The sequence below is a fragment of the Opisthocomus hoazin genome, chromosome 28, assembly GCF_030867145.1.
Source record: "Opisthocomus hoazin isolate bOpiHoa1 chromosome 28, bOpiHoa1.hap1, whole genome shotgun sequence".
NCBI lineage: Eukaryota > Metazoa > Chordata > Aves > Opisthocomiformes > Opisthocomidae > Opisthocomus > Opisthocomus hoazin.
In genome coordinates this window covers 4,898,457-4,918,411 of record NC_134441.1, presented here as the reverse complement: position 1 = coordinate 4,918,411, position 19,955 = coordinate 4,898,457, and the positions used below count along the sequence as shown (strand labels likewise).

At 39.6% G+C, this 19,955-nt stretch overlaps 1 protein-coding gene across 2 annotated transcripts; it reads left to right on the top strand.

The window, feature by feature from the left end:
- Positions 1–1,745: 1,745 nt before the first annotated feature.
- BNIP3L (BCL2 interacting protein 3 like) lies at positions 1,746–16,005 on the top strand. Of its 2 annotated transcripts, none has more exons than XM_075444683.1 (6): positions 1,746–1,939; positions 7,224–7,410; positions 9,118–9,190; positions 11,002–11,105; positions 11,899–12,048; positions 13,230–16,005. In XM_075444683.1, exons 1-6 carry the CDS (start codon positions 1,855–1,857, stop codon positions 13,276–13,278), a joined length of 648 nt encoding a protein of 215 aa, XP_075300798.1. In that variant the 5' UTR covers positions 1,746–1,854; the 3' UTR covers positions 13,279–16,005. The 2 variants fall into 2 exon arrangements, with proteins under 2 accessions (XP_075300798.1, XP_075300799.1); XM_075444684.1 differs by lacking the exon at positions 1,746–1,939 and adding an exon at positions 3,527–3,564.
- The last annotated feature ends 3,950 nt before the right edge of the window (positions 16,006–19,955 follow it).

The following is a 19,955-nucleotide window of genomic DNA, read 5'->3' as shown; positions in this document are numbered from 1 at the left end:
GGTATTACTGTTACTGAACTCCTACTGCGGATATAATAATTTAAAAAAACACATTTTATATTCTTGTGGCTGCTGATGGGGGAGATTTATGATGTGAAAGGCTCATTTACTGCTGTTTGGAAGCAAAATGCTTATATATATGTGCACAGTGGGACTTAAGTTACAAAGTTCCACCAAAAAGACTAGGCCTCAAATTCAACCTTGAAGTTTAAGCGATGTCAAATGGAATGAAGTTAGTAAAGTTGATTTCTCAAGCTGTGAAGGCAAATTAAGCCATCATATGTGAGGAAGTTGGTCTCGCTGGTTCTTTTTGTTTGAGAACATCAGTGAAAAAGGAGATTAGAAGAAGAAGCCTGGTAAAGTTTCCGCTACCCGCCATACTAAGTATCTATGAAAACTTGCTCTGCCTTGAGGAACTGACTTGCTTGATTTTCAAGATAAAATGGACTTCTATCTTGATATTAATAATTTACAAGAACCTTATTTTCTATATATGATCATTTCATGAAAGCAACTTAGAATAGGTCATTGGTACAGAAGCTACTCATGGTACAACTGAAGAAGCCTCAGCAGGGTAAGGTAGATGTTCGCGTCTGCATCTCACAGCATTTCAAAGTCTCTTCCCTGGAAACTCAGTGTTACTCCCATTCGCAGTACAGCAGTATGTGCATAAATAACCTGAGGTTGCCTCTGCATTTTCATATTGAAAGGAAACTGTGACACACACTAATAATTTCACTTTATAGCTATACTTTTTTGTCCCAGTTAAGAACAAGTCCAACTTGGTTACATTCTCTACCTTAACTGTCTGCCATTACTGCCATGCACGAGGTTAGTTTGTCTGCTAAACACTGTAATTTCTTAGAATCATACAATCATTAAGGTTGGAAAAGACCACTAAGATCATTAAGTCAACCCATGACCACGGTGTCCTGAAGTGCCACATCTACATGTTTTTTGAGCCCCTCCAGGGATGGGGACTCCACCACCTCCCTGGGCAGCCTGGTCCAATGCCTGACCACTCTTTCAGTAAAGAAATTTTTCCTAATGTCCAATCTAAACCTCCCCTGATGCAACTTGAGGCCATTGCCTCTGGTCCTATCGCTGGTTACTTGGGAGACCAACCCCTGCCTCACTACAACCTCCTTTCAAGTAGTTGCAGAGAGCAAGAAGGTCTTCTGATAGGTATTACTTTTAATCTTAAAAAGAATTAGTTCCTTCAGTGTCTTAATTATATTTCATGGACCTACTAGTCGGCTTAAAATTATCTGAGTCAAAAGCAAGACTGATGAGAGGGGAAAGAAGCGTTTGGAGACTCGCACCGTTGTGCCATGCAGGCCTGACAGGTTACCTCACACCCGCTGCGCCTCGGGAGGAGGCCTCGCTGCAGTCTCTCCTGTGGAAACACCCCTAGAGCGGGAGGCTCGACGGGTACCGCGCTATGGGTCCGACAGCACGGAGCTGCGAAGGCCGATCTCGTCCCCTCTGGCAGCGGAACAGGATCAAGGACGTCCGATGGCTCCCGTGTGGGAGGGCCGAGCACCTCCAGCCCGCGCTTCCCGGTGATTCGGGGTTTGCGAGCAGCCCGCCCCCGCCTCTCCCCTCAGAGCCCGCCCGCCCTCGGCGCAGGCGCGGCGGCGGCGGCGGGACGTGCGCGAGCGCGCTGAGCGCCATGGTGCACGACACGCGCCGCGGGGCGGGAGGCGCGTGCGCAGTGGCAGAGGGCGGGAAGCGGGCCGATCGGCGCCTGCGCAGTGCGAGGAGGCGGAGCGGCCGGGGCCAGGGAGCGGAGTCCAGGTTTGTTGTTGTTGTCCCAGCCCCAGCGGCTTCCTCAGTCGCCGCTCCTGCGCCGCCATGTCCAGCCCTCAGGAGCCTCCGCAGCACAACAACAACAACAACCCGCCGGCGGAGGGGACGCACACCGAGCCGGGCCTCAACAGTGAGTGCGGCCGCCGTTGGCGTGTGGAAGCGAACGGGGCGGGGGCCGGGGGGCCGTCAGGGCCGCGACCCCCTCTCCCCCTTGTCTGGGCCGCGATTGGCGGAGGAAGGGGCCGCGCGAGCCGCCGGGGGCGAATCGGCGGCGTCCGCGGCGGGGGGGGAGCTGTGAGGGAGAGGCGGGTGGTGAGGCCTGAGGGGGCGCGCGGGGGGCAGCGCTTCGGCGGCGCTGCCGGGCGGGGAACGGCGTCGGGGTCGGGATGGCGGGGTGGCGGCGGGGCCGGGGGCAGCGCGGGCAGCGGGCTGCGGGGCTGGGGAAGCGGAGGGGGCTGCGCGCTAAAAGTGGGGTGAGCGCCCGCGGCGCGGCGGGGTTCGGCGCCGGGCCGCTCCTCACAGGAGCTGAGGTGAATCGGCCACGGCGAGCGCAGCCGGAGGAACGAGCTAGCGCCGTGGCTCGGCGGGAGCAGGTTTGTTTCGTGGTTAAACGGAGTTTATTTGGTGGCTGGTGTTAACAGCTAAGATGGGGATACAGCAGGGAGGGGGGAGGAGCATGACTGTGGGAATGAGTTTATTCAGTGGCTGAGTCAATACCACTGACGTGAGCTATTTTCCTCTATATCCGGCATCTCTGTCAGCTGCTCTGCTGCATCCCTTTGTTCCTAGGATAACACTAGTAAGGCACATCGGTAGTTTTTATGTAGGCTCTCATACTGACTTGGCAGATGCTTTTCCCTCGTTTTCAACAGCTACTTCAATGTGTCCTGTCATTTGTTTGTAATTATTAAGGATGCTGTAGTTGAAGAAGTGAATAAATTGCTTTGATCATTAACTGTTACCTTCGTGGTTTACAATGAAGTTAAACTGACAACGAAATGGTTGGTAGATCTCTGGTAACTCAATGGGAATTGTATTAAGAAGGACAAACTATGGCCATTTCATAACACTGTGATTATGTTACGGTAACACTACATCTTGTGATAGGGATGGCAATTTACAACAGTGTTCACCTGAGTCAAATAGGCATTTTAGCAAATTATTCAGGGCTGTTAGTATTAAATAACAATTATGTTGTCTTAAAGTTGTGATGTGCCTAGCGCCGAACTCAATCCTTACTTCAGAAATTGCAATCTATGCTGCTTCTGTATTTTAATATTTCCTTTTCGTATTCTGTTAGTATGTTAATTTACTCTGTGGGCATGTTATTCTGCTGTAGGATAGAAGCAACAAGAGGTGAGTGCACTGTGAGCCTGTGTTGGATCTGCCCACGTAGATCTTACTGCTGGATCAGCACGTAAAGGCTTAGCAAAATCAATGTGATTACTGAAGGTGGTGAGCACAAGGTATGAGAGGAAATGTTTGATAATCTGTGCTCCGTGAACAAAACAAATGCAACCAATCAGCTCCATGTAGGCTTAGTGCTGCTTTCAGATGTTCAGCTGCTCCACAATGCTCTGGTGTTATAGGTACATTTTCTGCCATTATATAAGCTTTTCAGTGAACCTTTTCAGGCTAATGAGCTTAGACACTTACTCATTTTGTTCTGTATGTCGTTTGTGCATGTTTAGGGCCTTTCATTCAAAGATCCCTCAGCACTTGAATTGAAGGTCAGAAGACCTGGGACTAAAACTGGTAACAGAACCTATGCTTTGTTTGGTTCACAAAAACAAAAAAGAATCTTGCCTGCTTGCTCTGGGAATTCTAGATGCTTCCTATATTTTAATTATTATAAGGCGCCATTATATATTGACAAAAGGAAGAAATCCCACTTTAGGCAGGAACCCATCTAGCTCTGTCGTGAAAAAATCTGCTTAATAATTACCATTATGGGAATTTGAACAGCTTTCTTTTCTTCTCTCTCTTTTTATTATTTTTTTTTTCTTTTGGTTAACGGTAGACTTTATTGTAGAAGTGATATTTCTTCATATATTCAAATTCACCATGGCTCAGAAGCCTTAAGACCTACTAACTTGGAGTATTTTTATAAATTTAAAATGCATATTTGTATATAATTTATGTATTGTCCTTGATATCTCCCCCACCCACCCAAGTGAAGTCATAGAGTGAATAAACAAATGAGACCCCTTTTCCTCCACACGTTTAGCTACTGTTGTTTAAACAGTACATTGGTTATTGAAAAACTTGTAATTAAAGTCAGCGTGTATCAGTTCATACAGTCTGAGAACATGGCCAAAATTCAAAGAAGTTTGGAGAAAAATACCATTCATAAAAACAGTTGTGAGTTGTAGACTTCCTCCCCCCAGAAAGTGTGTGTGGTGTGATTTGTGAAGGGAGGACAATTCTACAATATTTCTTAATTCTACCATATTTCCCATTTTACTGTCAAGTTGAAAATATGGTAAAATTAAGAATTCTCATGTGGGTGATTAATGTAACTTCCTTAGTTTGAAGAAAGCTTGGGGCAAAAAACACTACCTGTTACTTGGGCGGTTTATTCTCAAATATATCCTTGTGCATCTTTTTAAAGAAGCAAAGATTTATGTCCCTCTAATCAGAGTCTTTGAAACTACTAGGGCTGTCTGGCTCCCTCTCCCAAACCGGTTGTGACTGCCAGTGGGAGTATGTAGCATGTTTTAGCTTGATGTCAGATTACGCTTCCTTGAATGTATTTTGACTCATTAAAAGTGAGGTCAGATGGAGAACGTGCTGCTTGTCATGTAAACTGCTGCTCGACGTGTTGGTACTCCTTACTCACAGTTTAATTTGAGTGTTCTCCCTAGTATGGCTGCAACACATTTTAGATAAATGGCAAGTTTTGTCAGTCCGGGATAAATGTTAATAAAGATTTTGTTTGTGCGTGAGCGCTATGGAGGTGTGTTTAGTAGCTGCAGACTAGAGCAACCAGTTCTAATCGTCTTACACTGGGTTTTTCTCTGCCCCTGTTCGGTGTCAGAGGAGGACATACCTTTGCATCTTTGCTCTCTGTTCTTTTCACAGTGTTTGTCACTCGCTGCTGAGTTTTTAATAACAGATGTCTTTGCAGATCCTGAGCATTATCGTTTTCCCAATAGATGCTCTCTACTCTAAAATGGTTCTTGGGGAATGCATGATTTTCTGGCCTAACTGTCTTCCAGCTGCACTTGCCATGTGCTTTTCTGCAGGTGTGGCCTCTTTATGTAAAGATGTTGCTACGAGGCAAATCTGCCTGGTGTAGTTCTTACAGCGTGGCCTTTTGATTTTGAAATTTAGACACCAGCAGTCATCCTAAATCTGAAATAACATGGTCTCTGGGTCTCATGCTGACTAGTCTGAGCAAAGGCTGCCTTTTCCTGGTTAGCACTTCATTATCTGAGAAGCCCAGCATGTAGTACCAAGTTGGGGTACGTCATGTGATTGTGCACAAGAGCTCTGTGCACACCCTGAATTCCTTCTTAGTGAATACAGCTTGGGGAAACCAGGCTGTAAACCACCAGGACTCTAACCAGTATGATGCTTCCATGGTCATCAGTACAGTGGCGTGGTTAATAACTGGTATGAAGAATAAACTCTGTTTCAGCTTCACAAAATCAAGTTGAAAATAGGTGAACTCGTTATGACATACATCCCTTCCTGTGTCACTGATGCAGTTTCCAGGGCCAAAACTTTTCTATAGAAAGAAGTACAGGCATTCTAGTGTGCATGTCAGAAGTCAAGAAATCAGTGTTAAAATTTAGAACCTGTACAAATAATGTTTAAAAAGTAGTTTCAGCTGTTGTATTTGTATCTTTAGGCTTTATTTTTTTTCTCGAGTATTTTTACCTCGGTGATGATGATGTCAAAAGTTGAAAAATAAAAAAGTAACCAAACACAAAAAGCCTGAAAGCACTCACCTTCAGGTGGCATACATTAAATTACACAGGAGTTGTCATGATATAAGTATACATGTTTGAAATCATTGTCTGATGGATGATGGGATATAATATTGTATTGAAAACAGTATGCTTTTGAGACATTGGAGATCTTTCCCTCCATTACATGGCTAATAAAGTGGCTGTGTGGTCATGTGATTCTTGGTATATGTCTTAATGAGAAAGTTGGAACTGAAATTGTACAGGGAATGTATTTAAATATTTGGAACAGATAGAACAATAGAAGTCTATTCTGTCTTTATGCCTCAGGACGTTACGCAGTATGTTTATGAATTAAGAATATTTCCACAACCTGTCAATTGAAACATGTCACTAATGAACATACTGGTAAATATTGTTTTGCATTTAGTTAATCTGCACATTAAATACACGTGAAGACATTTTAAAACAAAAATAAAAATCCTCAACCTAACTACAGAGTATATGAACTCTTTAGCAGATGCTTTTATCATTCATGATACACTCTTGCTCTTCTGTTAAATCTCATTGCACACGTGGATATCCCATATTTATAACTACAAAAAAAAGGGGAGGGGAAACCCAGTAAAGCTCAATGTGTAGTCTATACAGCCTTCCTTGGCTAAGGAAAGGGGGGGGGGGCGGGAACACTGAAGTGATAGCGTTGAAATAATTAACTGTTATTACATGTGAGACCTCTGGATTTCTCATGCTACTCAGTTCTTTATTTTAGCTTATTAGCAGTAGAAATCTTTTAGTCTAACTGCAGTGACATGTATGTTAGCATGGTACTTTAGCTGTGTGAGGAAATATAATGCCTACCTCAAGCTTCTGATGGTTTGAATTGTGGTTTGACCCGTTTATTAAGGTTATGGTAGGATAGGAGAGGTGGCAGATGGCATTGGATGGGAGATGTTTGTTAGAGGGCCGGGGCAAAGAAAGCTGAATGATGCCTGAGAATGGCAGCCTGGCTGGTGTATATAACAATCGGGGTTGATTCAGGGCCTTTGGAAGTAGAGGGAAGAAGGAGAATATAAAATTGCAGATGGGGGAACTGTATAGAAGGGGGCTAGGGGATGAAAAGTTTGTTTCAAAAAGGAATGTAGAACAGGGAAGTGGGGTGACTAGTGTAATTGAGTGATACGTAGATAATTGAAGCCTCAGACTGCGGAGAGAAACGTGACTTATTCAAGTATTAATAGTTGAGGAGAGAGGGGGCATTTTATTTGACTAGCTCCATAGGTAGTAGCAACAAAACATAATTTTAGGGGTGTTTTTGTTGGTGAAAGAGGAGGAAGCATGTCACTCTTGTCCTCGGTACATGTTTATGAGTTTTTTCCCAGCAGCAGTGTATGTTATCTGAATTCACCATGTTTGTGGGTTTTTTCTGTGTGTAATTGATAAACTTAAGATGGGTTCTAGTTCTGCTGCTTTTAATGAAGTGACATCTGCCTGGCCCAACAGGTTCCTGGGTGGAGTTACAGATGAACGGCAATGGCAATAGCAACGATAATGGCAATGGGAAGAATGGAGGTCTGGAGCATGTCCCTTCATCATCCTCCATCCACAATGGAGACATGGAAAAAATTCTCCTGGACGCCCAGCATGAATCAGGACAGAGCAGTTCAAGAGGCAGTTCCCACTGTGACAGGTAAAGAAGTGTTTACTGTCCTGCATGCAGTTTATTGCAGTTTTGATCCTGTAAAAGTTCATGAAGGGGTAAAGCTTTTTCTCAGGCTTAAGTTTGTCATGCTCTGGTATTCAGAGTACTTGTCAGCTCATGGTAACTGGCTGTCAAATAAGACATCTTTCATTGCTACAGAAAGCTAAGGAATCCAGGAGCAGGAAAGTCACATCAACACCACAGTTAAATTTTACATTGTCATGAATCACATACAGTATTAAAAAATATCTACTTTTATTGGCTCATTAATAATAAAGTTATGTATGCGTGCTTTATATTTAGTCAAGCATAATAAAATATATCACTGGACTTAATAAAAAAATGATTCTCAGAAGTTGTACTCCTTGCTTTCAGTGTTCTACTTTTTTTTTCTGTGAATGTAAAATATTTCTTGCCTAACAATATAATCCTTCAAGACACATGTGAGCATTATGATATTCTTATGTGTTCATTATACCCTTTCATCTAGGAAGTTTTGGGGCAGTTTTGGAAATCCTTGAGCAGTTTCTGTAGGTAATTTTAGCTGTCCTTCTGCTTGTGCCTCCTTTGGTTTTGCTGGGTAAATGCTGTCTGTCATGTATACTGTGTAGCTTATATACAGCACATACATAAATGGTTGATCAGATATAAAAGCTATTTAAAATTAGTGAGGCCTGATTTAATTACTGAATGTAGGAGACTGTTTAAAAATAATCCATACAAGTATTTCAAATAGAATGGTTACGTATATAGAAAATAGTTTGTTGCATCTGTGTTGCTAAGAAGCGAGCTGTCAGTATAGTACTTTCCAGCCCAACCAGGAATGTTTGGTAGATGATGGTTGTATAGTTTATTTTACTAGTGTAGGATTCTTTCAGTCATTACCCACATTTTGAGTTCTCTCTCTTTTTTTTTTGTTTTTTTAAAACCTTATTTTTCTACTTGTTACCTTTTTGGTAATTCTTTTCCCCTTTTAACAAAGTAACAAACAAGAAAGGGGGAGATATTTTGATATTTTGCATTCTTTTCTAAAAGTTCTAAATGGTAAGTTGCTCTTAAATGTGGTGTTTTGGGTTCTTTTTGGATATCTGTAAAACATGCCTTTTTCACGAAAGCTTAAGTCAGATTAAATAGATGCCCTTAGCGTGTTAGTGAGAGAGACCTGCATTGGTGCATTATACAGCACTTTGTATTGTTCCTGATTTAAATTCTGTAGTGTTTCCTTGGTTGAAGTGCGATAGCTGATTAATTTCTCAAGTAGATTACCAAATTTTTAGTATTCAGTGAGGCTAACAAGGGGAGTGTGTATCCTTGCCAAGCATTAAAAGATGTTTTGATGTGTGATGTTTCTGCTTGTAAATGGTACAAAAAGAGGTATAATTCACAAATACTGGCAGTGTTATCTAAAAGAAGGAAGGGGTCTGCATCTTTTGTGTAGCAGCTGAAGTTATGGGCAATAGTGTATTTGCTTCAGTGGGAGGATGGTCAATCCTGTTGAGAAAGGTAGGATTATAAATGGAAAAAAATTTGAAAAGATGAGAGGTTTTGAAAGACTTTAATATTGCTAACTCAGTTGAATAGTGTGCAGAAGTGCATGTGGAAATGATTCTGCTGAGATGCTATTTACGCTGATGGTTCTTTAGTTGATGTAGTGTAGTATGACAGAATGACGTGACAAAATCAATTTTTCTTTAGCCCTTCACCTCAAGAAGATGGACAGATAACTTTTGATGTGGAAATGCACACAAGCAAAGACAGTAGTTCTCAGGTATTTTCTTAATTAACCTTTAAAATACATTAACTTTTAAAAATATATTTTAAAGTTGTAGATATTGTATATAGTTCATCTCTTGATATAGATCAGTATGGGGAGTACTTGAGGGGTAGAGCAAGCTCTTTATCATGTCAAAAGGTCTAAAATGTTATGTATTCTATGTGTCCAAAAATATGTTAAGCTACTTGCTAGCAATTTGTTTTTTTCATTCTGAGTCTTGAAACTTGGCTGTGAGCTGCAGTACAAGCAAATGAATTGATAAACCTTATTTATTCAAAATTTGGTAGTGTCCTTTAGTCATTTGTGTAAGGCTGTTTAATTGTTGTGTACTTTCTACTTGCAGGTTTTTAGTCAAATGATTTTATTAGAACTTTATGTAGTATCTCCCTGTAAATAGGTATAGTAAGTAATTTTTGTGCACTCAAGCTTATGTCAGCTTAAGTGAATTATCTTTTCTTTTAAGGGGTTGTTTTTGGAATGAAGTTTTATTAAATTAAAACACATTCCAGAACAATTACTTTTAACAATGTGGCAGGGTTAGTAAAGTTGGCTTAGGCTTACATTCTATATTAAGTGAAATTTGACTTGTAGAGATTAATTACTTTAGAGTGAGGGGAAAGATGAGGCCTCATCTTGAAAGCTGAGAAATGCCCTGTCTAGCAGCAGTCATATTATTGTTTAACACTGCTTGTACTGTGTGTGTCAAACCTGTTTTGTTTTTGAAATGTTTGTATTTCTGCACAAGATTTCAGGGTGTCCAGTTTATTGCTCTGCAGATAGTCAGCTCACATCATAGTGAGTAATCTCCATAATACATGCTGAGAGAAGGCTAATGCTGATCTCTTAGTTTAATCATTTAATAGAATTTGCTGTCTTCAGCAGTATCAATAAAAAGCATTCCTGGAAGAATGAAACCTTGCATTTAATTTTGTCAAAGACCTGGCCGAACAGTAGGGCGGTTGCAGTTCTGCCCTGTAGACCCAGAACGATCTGAATGAAGTTGCTGGTTAGGTCTGCCATCTCACTTCTGTGACTGTCATATTTGATTACTTCTGGTTTTGGTATGCTTCCCGCTTTAATGTTGCAAGGGGTTTATCTTATTTTAGTAAGAGTCACTCAGGAATTTGTTTTAATACTAAGGAGGGATTTGTACCAAAGTCAGTGGCATTCTCTAGCCTTTCTGTTTTTTTTTCCTCTATGTGGTAATGTTTGTATCTAGTGATGTAATGTTAAATTTTTGGATCAAGGTGGTTGTAGTGAGCTTGCATTTCCCTACTTTCCCTACTTTATCTGTGACACACCCAGTAGAAGCTGCTAGTTGCCAGTAATCTAAATTTTAAATGAGTAATAACACCTTTTAAAAAAGGTCAAAAATAGTGTTTTTGAAACGTTTTTATTTGGCTGTATTTCTGTGCTTTAGCCACGTTCAGTACACTTTAAATTGAATGCCATCAACTTGCCGTTTGTAAAAACTTTGTTTAATATTTTTTGCATGATGGTGGTTTATTACATTTAGGATTAAAATAATCCTTCTTTTGTTAGTTTAAAAAAAAGCCAAACAACTTGCAATGATGTGGAAGTCCTGGATATAGTAATGAAGTTTGTGGTGTAGTGACTTCTGCAGATCCCCTTGTTTGCATGGTAAAATCTCTTCTAAATAATCAGTAGTCCAAGGACACTTGCTCGTTTATCAAGTGCCACCATTTGGTGCTTATCATTTTACCACTGTTGTTGTCACTTTCAATTTAACACCATGAGGAGGAGCTAACTGAGTGCTATAAGACTTGTCTCATGTCTGTTTACAGTCTGAAGAAGAAGCAGTAGAAGGAGAGAAAGAGTTGGAAGTTTTGAAGAAAAGTGTTGACTGGGTGTCAGACTGGTCAAGTAGGCCTGAAAACATTCCTCCCAAGTGAGTTAAACTTTTTTTTTTTAAATGACTATTTTTTTATATGAGGAAGAATCATAAATCACAGTTGCAGGGAATTTCTCTGGCTGTCCAAATAACATCATCTTAGAAATAGGTAGATTTCTCTTTGGGGAGGCTAAAAGAAGTCAAAACAGTGAAGTATGGAAATCTTTATTAATAGTGACAGAATTACTTTTTTATTGAAAGTAATATAAATCCACAGCAAGCTGATTGCAGGGTTTCTTGACAAAATCATAGTGATTGGAAGAGCTGGGTACTTGGAGCTGGGTTTCATGGGATTTAGTTTTGGCTTATTGAATGGGTTGGTGTTGAGCAAGTCTCCTAAATTCTCTGTACCTTTTTTTCTTTCTATGTAAAATATGTAATGTTCATCCACGGAAGGGGAAACCTTGAGATCCTTGAATGCAAAGCATTTTTATTAAAATAGAGGATGCTGTCTAAATCTGGCAGACTTCTGTATCTCTGTTTGGAACAAAAAATGAGGCTCTTGCTAACAAATCACATCCTGAAATTCCCTCTCTCGGACCTACCTCTATCTTCAGCTACTGCTCCCTTTGTCTCTATACTGTCTGTGTAAGTGGTCTCTCCACAATACCTCCTATTATTCTCTTTGATTCCTTACTCTGTGTAAGGGATCTCTTGCTTTGATCTCTAGCTCTTCGTGCTTTTAACAAAAATGTTCCTACAGAGATCTGTGCATTTGTGTGCAAAAAGAAAGGAAAGAAACGAACAAAAAAACATGTTGAATTTTTCTCCCCTACCCGTCTTCTTTCAGGGAATTTCATTTCAGACATCCTAAACGTACAGTGTCTTTAAGTATGAGAAAAAGTGGAGCAATGAAAAAAGGTGGCATTTTCTCTGCGGAATTTCTTAAGGTTTTCATTCCATCTCTGTTCATATCTCATGTTTTGGCTTTGGGACTAGGGTAAGTATTAACCCAATTTCTCACTTGAACTTTTGCATCTGGCTTTGCTTTTCCACTTTACTTTTATGTCAGGTGCCTGCTGAAAAGGGCTTTGTCTAGAATAACTAGAGTACTGTTGCACCTTGTTCAAGACAGACACTTTTTGAAATGCAGAAAAACTTTGCAGCAATTGAAACTCTGCAGCCATTGATATGTTTTATTTCTAGAATAGGTCAAGTTTCTTAAACTGAAAATGCATGGATTATCATGAATTTGCAAATAACCTTTGCAATTATAATGTGCCATTTGATTATCCACGTCTTCTAATTAAATGCTTCAGGTTATAACGCAGGGAAAGTAAGAACAGAATATTTGGAAAACTGCTGCAACTTCTACTAATTATTACCTAAACACATTGTAGAAATAATGATGCTGAAGTTCTGTGTGTGTGGCACATACTTTGTAATTTTTGGTGTCTAATGCTGCAGCTGTGCGATGTAACTGAAAGTCAAGGTTTGAATGCTTGGAAAGATATATGAAATACTGGATGTGTCCTACAAGATCAGCTACGACAGCTCAGCAATGCTTTTATTGCCTGTGTAATCCAACATAATCTATCAGCTTGCTCAAGTCCTTACGTTATGTTTATCCATCTTATGTTCTTCTGTGATGGGGCAAAGACATGTACTCAAAATGTGTTTTTATTTAGCTTCATATTTGTTTCTTGGGGTGTAGTTCAAGTGTCTCTTTAAATTCTTGTAATATCTCAAAAATTGGGAAGGTAGAATATATGAGAATATATTGTACTATAGCAAAATTGTATATTTCTGCGACGAATTAAATCGTGCCTGAATTTGTTAGAGGTCAGTGTTTGCGTAGATCCTCAGTGCTCAGTGTTTTAAAGCTTACTCCCTCCCTTTATAGGCAGTAATTTATTTGTTTTACTGTAATAACCTGGGAGCGTTGCTCGGGTATTCAAGAGCTGCTGTGTCACGTACTCTACGAACGACACAAAAGCTTTTGGACTGGGGTTCTGAAAATCTCACTCTTTAAGTAACTTTGCAGAAGAGAAATGAAGTCCTTGGAAGAATCTCATCAGACTTACTTGAAAGACAAATTAGAATAGCTGAGTGCGTGAGGACTGTTGGAAAAACAGGGAGTATTTCTGTGAAATACGATATGCCTTATACTTTTTATTTCAGCATCTACATTGGAAAACGACTGACCACACCTTCAGCCAGCACTTATTGAAAGATGGAGTGCAAAACCTGGAAATCCACGTGACCTGTGAAGGTGTTACTGTCTCATTTAGTACATTTGACTTGAGACCATTTTAAGCATGACCCTGACTTCACCCTTTCCTTACATATCCAGGTTTTTGCTAACTCTGGAATTCAGTATTGTGTTGGAACTCTGTTGAGGTGTTTCGCTATCCACATTCTTTCCCTCTCTCCTCCCATTCCCCTGCCTCTTGGCCTGCAAGACACGTCAGAGTTGCTGAATGGAGTTTACAACTGTCTATATGTTGCAAGGGCTTTTCTCAATGCAAAATGCCACCAGCAAGTTTTAATTTCATCAGTGATGCTGTTGCCTCCTTAGTGCAACCTGACTTAAATTGCAGTTGTGCATGGTATAAATGTTGACTGTATTATGGTGATAGAATTAACAGTCTGTTTGGAAGAAAATTATCAATTGGAGTGAAAATGAATTTTTCTTTTGAAAAATAAGCTGGTCGTGAAATAAACTAAGAAATTGCTGGCAATAAGAAACCAGTTTAAATCAGCTTTGGGGGGAATTTACTTGGCCCCTTGTATTGGCTAACACCGTTTGCTTTGCAGGAGGCAAAGACTGCATAAATTTTACAGTAGGATAACTAAATCCATCAGCATATTTTAATATTAGGTAATTGTTGTAATCTTGTCTTTTCTATGAAGTCAGCTCCTTATTCCTTGTAGGAAAACCTGTCTGATGCCTAGAAAATTGCATTGTTTGCATGTGAAGAAGCTTTTCTTTTCCTTACCTGTTTTCCTGGGGAAAATTTTAAATGTGAGATTTTCCTTTTAAAGTAGTTTTAAATTAAGGAAAAACCCAACAGCTGTAGGTGTAGTTAGACTCTGTATAAAAGGATGTGATTCTGTTTGTTGTGGAACCATTTACAATTACGATGATATGGGAGTTTTAGAAGGTAAAGCATTTGACTTCTCTTTAAGGGGGACAATCGTGCAGGTGCGTAGAGATTCAGAAGTTGTAAAGCTCTGATGTCTTATGCAAATGAGTTTTCAATATTCCTATCTCACTGTTTACTGTACAATCTCCTTTGGGGATACGTGGAATCTGAAAGTCACTTGTGATGTCTCATGTTAGGTAGACTTCTCACTAACGTTGTTGAACTTTTATCTTAGGGAACATTAAGCCTTGTCCTCCTTCAGTGACACTTCTTTTCAAAATGTGAAGCTTTAGTACCAAATTGTTACAAAGCATTGGGACAGTCGTGTCCTTAAATAGATTTTATTGGGTTTCAGAAGATGTAGCATGACTCTGAAGGATAGAATACTCTTTTTTTATATATATATGAATATAAAAAGAAATATGATATAGACTTTAATACTAAGTATTTAGGGAACCAATGCTAATTTTAAGACTAGCAAAAATCTCATTTAAATAATAACTTTAGTAGGCTGACTTGTAGAAAATGGTAAGAAAATATAGTCAGCCAGTTTGGAGAGAACAGCTGCCTATAATTGCTTGCGTCAGACTTTATAAAGTTGATTATTTGATATAGCAGTGATCGCTTGAAACAGTTGATGCATAGAAGCCAAATCCCAATTGAGGCTAACTTACCTAGCTCCCAGGAAGTGAAAAAGTTAAATATAAATCCACTGCTAAACTGTATTTATTTTTATTCTCTACTTCTGAATGCTGTTAGAGAATGTTTTCAGGGTGAAAGGGCAGTCTAACAAAAAGTTCTGTTGGAGACATCTGCTTTTTTTCTTTTAATTGTCAGTACTAGTGGCACTTGAGTTGCCTACAGCTGCATATTTGTTTCAAGTGTGGATATTGGGTTTCACCCAAAGGTGGGGGAGGGAAGGGGGAAGTGAAGGATGTTTTAGATAGTATCAAGCACATCATTTTACAGTCCTAGAAACTGAGGGAACGGGGAAAGGCTGAAACATTTTCAGTTCGAATTACAGCACCTTGATTTGTATGGAAATTGGAATAGTGGAAAAATAGATTTTTACTAAGTAGGGAGTACTTTTTTTCAAGGAAAAAAAATTACCCCATTCTAAACTAAAAGGTAATTTTTCTTCACAATATCTGATAAATAATATTGCAAGCTTGTCGCTAGAGTATCAACACAGCTTATACTATTTCAAGGAGCCGTGAAGTAAAAATTGTGAAAACTATAAATGAGGAATGGATACATGATCACTGTAACACTTGCTAAGATACAATACAGTATTTATTGATACCCTATTATAAGCTTTGGATGAAAGTCTACAACTTCTAGTTTTACAATGAACAGAAACAGATTGTTGTATAATTTGAAAAGGGGTTTCAACTATTGATAGTTGAAGTTTTGTTAAGATAAATGTTGTTTAAAAAGCTTTATACCTGTTTACAGTTTTGGAAAAAAAAATGCAGGCTTCATTTTTCTTACATTCAGTGAAAACTGGCCTAGAATATTTGTAAATAGGATCAAGAAAAAAAAAAATGCATAAACTCGCACATTAAAAATGCAGCAGGCTAACTTAACTGCAGCAAATACATATTTACTTACTGTTTTAAAAAGTGAAAGCTGAAGATTGTTAGAAATTCAAATTTTTTAATTGACATTTGTTGAAATATTGGAGTTAACTGAGCCAAAGTGATTACGCATTCTTCATAAATTAGTTAGCACTTTGTAACATTATATACAGTTTACAGTACATGTATAAGTTGTAGCTTAAACATTTTGTGCCATTAAAGCTCTCACAAAACTGGTTGTCTGAAATTACTTCATGCTGCGCCTTCTCTTTTTCTTTCTTTTATTTTCTTTAATTTTACAGGAGTGCTTTGTATAATGTTTTGTGAAACTTGTGTTGTGGGTTATATGAACGTTGAAGCTGCTGTTTATAGACTGGAATAATTTTTTGAAAGATTGCTTGGGTTGTGTTTTAGTGACTTGGGATCATCCGCTTCTTTTCCTGAAGCCCTTAATAAAAATATTTTCATTGTCAGCAGTGTATACCTGCACCAAGCCCTCCAGCACCTTGTCAAGGAAAACTTTTAAAGCAAAATAATGTAGTGGCATATGACACGTAAAGTAGAATTGATGAGCTTTGGTCAATTCTGTTGTACTCCTTGTATTTCTCTTCTGTTTCCTAGTTCTGTTAAATTTGCAGATGAAGGGACATAAACCCTAGTTGTTAATCTGCCTCCATATTCTTGGTTCAAGAGCACTGGTTGTATCTAGGAGTATTGTGTGAAGAGTTACTCATTATTAATAAGTGTGAAATGTCATCATTCTGATACTGTTACTGCCATTTTAGTCACCTAGTGATTCTGTTCAATGTTTTTAATGTAAAAATCCAGAACTTGTGAAAATGGTGTTTTGTTTATTTTTTCTTTTCCTGATAAAATTATAAATCCTACTTTGAGAAAGTTTAGGTGTCTGGAACTTACAGTGAAACTTGGGCTTGAAGATTTGAGTAACTGCTTCAGAGGGCAGGGTTGTGGGGGGTTTTGAGCAGCTTGTTTATCCACAGCCAACTGAACTAAACACATTTAGTAGTTGTTGCAATGTTTTGCAAAAGAAAAAAACCAAGATAATATTGCATAATGCAGCAGTATCTTTGCACTAAGATTTTTCTGGTCTAAATCACATTTTGATGGAGTTTGAGGACTGTCTTCAAATTTCATTCTAGTACAAGAGTGTTCAAATAAAGACTGAGAAAGGATTTATTTGCATACTTGATTTAGAGCAGCATTGTGGTATTATCTGTTCAATTAAACACAATGTCGTTAGGCAAGTGAGCTGCATAGTCTCTTGCTTTCCTCTGTAATCGGTGCCAAGAAGTGTGTTTCATGTCACGTTCTGGGAACGCTACCTTCTACCTTTGCTTAACTACAATGCACCTAGAAATTTAGCCAAGTCAGCTAGTCACAGGAGACCAACAGGGGATGCTGAGTCCTGCTTAGGCTGTTTTCAAACTTAACTGTATACATACGAAAAGATGAGAATTTACTTTGAATTCTGTGTTTTATGAAAAAGTTCTATATGCGAATGTTATTTATACGTTTGTGTGTGTGCATACATGTAAAAACTCTATCTGAAAATGAAATCCTGATTCTGTGCACGTGTTTCTAGGATCTTTGCCTTGTACTTGGTTATATATGAAGACTCCTTTATGTTTTGGGTCTTGCAAACCAAATAAAATCCCAGGACTTGAACTATGCTGTATAGTTCAATAATCACTTTAAAAACAAAACTAAAACCTTAAGATACTCCTGGAAAAATCTCGTGCTGCGTACAGCAAAAAGAACAAGCTAAATTAATTTCTGTTTCATTGAATCACTCTGTGTGTCCTGCACTGTCTGTCAGCTTGGCTAAGCGCAGCTGACTCAGCCGAACTGCTGCTTGCAGTACTTGGAGCATGATGGGTCTTGACATTAGGGGGAGAGCGAGTGATGGTTTTCCATTAAGGAAAGTAAACATGACTTGACTTTTTTTAGGTGTTGCCAGAAAATTGAGAGTATGGAAAGTAGCGTTTTCTATTTTAAACTGTTCCCTAACACTTTTCTGATAAGATTGTGGAGTTTGTTTAGAGACTTTTTTTTTTTCACTGGTTTGTTGTCTAAAGAGAGATTAATGAATTTTAAGGCCAGAAAATACCGTAAGTGCTTATTTTGGTGTATGTAATAAAAGGGAAGAGTAGTGAGTCCTAGGCCTGTTTAAGTTGTTACAGTTAAAGTATGTAATTAAGGTCATGGGAGGGCGTGTGTATCCTTGCAGAGATTTTGGTGTATGGAATTGTGCTGGACCTACTGACTGATTCAGGTCTTACTGCCTTTAACTTACATCTTTCTTTGGACTGAAGTTTGTATTTCAGCCACTGGAGCCTGGAATGCCTTTCTGTGGTAGATGAAGGAGCCTTTGACTCACTACTCCTTAGAGACTGTGTGTCCTAAATGAGTGTTGTTGTGAAAATCTCTGTATTTTAAGACAAATCTTCTCTGGGAATTTTCACAGCCTGTTACTACTGATGTGTAAGATGCATTTAAATACATGCTGGGAGACAGTCATTTATCTGTGACCAATAGAAACATTACTTGTGCAAAATCTTCAGTGAAAGATACTTCTTACTCCTCCTTTCCTTAAAAAAAAAAAAAATTCCTCACTTACTTGAGAAACGTTATATGAGCTTTTAACCAAACAAAATATAAAAGGTGCGTGTGTGGCATTTGAAATAGAAGCTACACTCATCTTTCTTCCAGATAGTTTTGTCAACAGGAGCAAGCAATTTGATTGTCCTTCAGGAGCTTTTGTGGGACCATTCTGATGGATCTGTAGCTGGAAGAACATGCCTCTTCTGCAACTTGCTATTGTTTGAAAACCTCTTGCTTCTGCTTTTCCGTTATTCACCATAAAGTCCATTGCTGAGATGCTTTTGTTCTCGTCTTGCTTCATTGCACTGCTCTTTCCTATGGTCTGCCCAGTCTTCTCTGTTGAGTGATCCTTCCGTTTCCTTCATTGGTGTGTATTTTCATGCTGCTTCTCACTTCTGGTCAAACAACATGAGCGAGCACAGAATCTTTGTGTACCCACCTATTTCATGAAGAGTTTCAGTTATTGAGACAAAATATTGCCTTGTTTTGTCGTGTATTGCCCGGTCCCATGAGATCTGCGATTTCTTCGGGTAGGTATGTGGTCACTTACACAGCTTCAAATCTTGCACCCTGTTAAGCTGTGCTTGATGTGTGTGATTTGATCTGGTGAAGCCCAGGACGGTGCCTGTTCACGAGTCTCTGTTTTGCTTTGACCTCAAAGGAAGTAGGTTATAACGAAAGTACTCTGTCATGTTTCTAGGTGAGAGAGCGGTGAGGGCTTCATAGGTAAGCTAAACTGGGATTCGTCTCCAAACTTGGAATCGTCTTCTGGACTTTGCTGTCTGAGAAGTCCTCCTGAAGGCTTGGAAGATGCTTTGTGACCAGTGTTCACTTCCAGTGGTGCTGGATAAAACAGTTGTTTACAGCTCTAAATTTCATACAGAAGGGAGCTCACAAAAATAAGTTGCTGTTTCTGTCAGTGTTTTGCTTGTCATTGGAGATGAGGTGAAGAAGCTATAGGTGCCGGTATATGAGTTTCAGTAAGACAGGTTAGGTCCTGGTGAGAGGGTAGTGAATCGAGCAGGCACTGACAAGTCGCAGTGGTCTGCCTGGCTCTCTGCAGTCTGGTTCAAGTGGGCGGAGGTCCATAACAGTCCCTACATGTACCTAGCAGTGTGGTGGAACAGCCGAGGTCTGACGAGCTACGGAAACAGCCCTCCTGGGACAGCGTGGCAGGGTTTGGCGTGGCTGTGCTGCCCCAGCACTGGGAAGGAACAGAGCGTTCCTTTTGCTGGGGTCATCTAGTCAGCTCTAGTTGCAGGATTCTGCTTTTTAAAAATGCAGATATTTTTGTAAACACTGATAAGGTAGGAACAAACGTTCACATTAGAATCAACAAGAGCAAGATGGATACTGGAGTTGGATTTTTCATCTTGATCTTTGCAAACTCACGTGTAGTGTATGTGACTGCTATCCAGGGTTGGAGCAGTGCTCAAATAGTTCTGCTGTGAGTGTGAATTCAAAATTTATTTGTACTTACAGGCTTTTTTAGGTGCTGCTGAGTTACTTAGGTTTAAACCTGTGTGCCTAGAGTACAACATACAATCTCTTTTTGAATTCCC

What these genes read in the sequence shown, in the direction of transcription:
- BNIP3L (XM_075444683.1), top strand. Translation starts at nt 1,855, where the DNA reads ATGTCCAGCCCTCAGGAGCCTCCGCAGCACAACAACAACAACAACCCG. An exon ending in CACCGAGCCGGGCCTCAACA is followed by an intron (nt 1,940 to 7,223) that starts GTGAGTGCGGCC and finishes CTGGCCCAACAG; the next exon opens with GTTCCTGGGTGGAGTTACAG. An exon ending in GCAAAGACAGTAGTTCTCAG is followed by an intron (nt 9,191 to 11,001) that starts GTATTTTCTTAA and finishes GTCTGTTTACAG; the next exon opens with TCTGAAGAAGAAGCAGTAGA.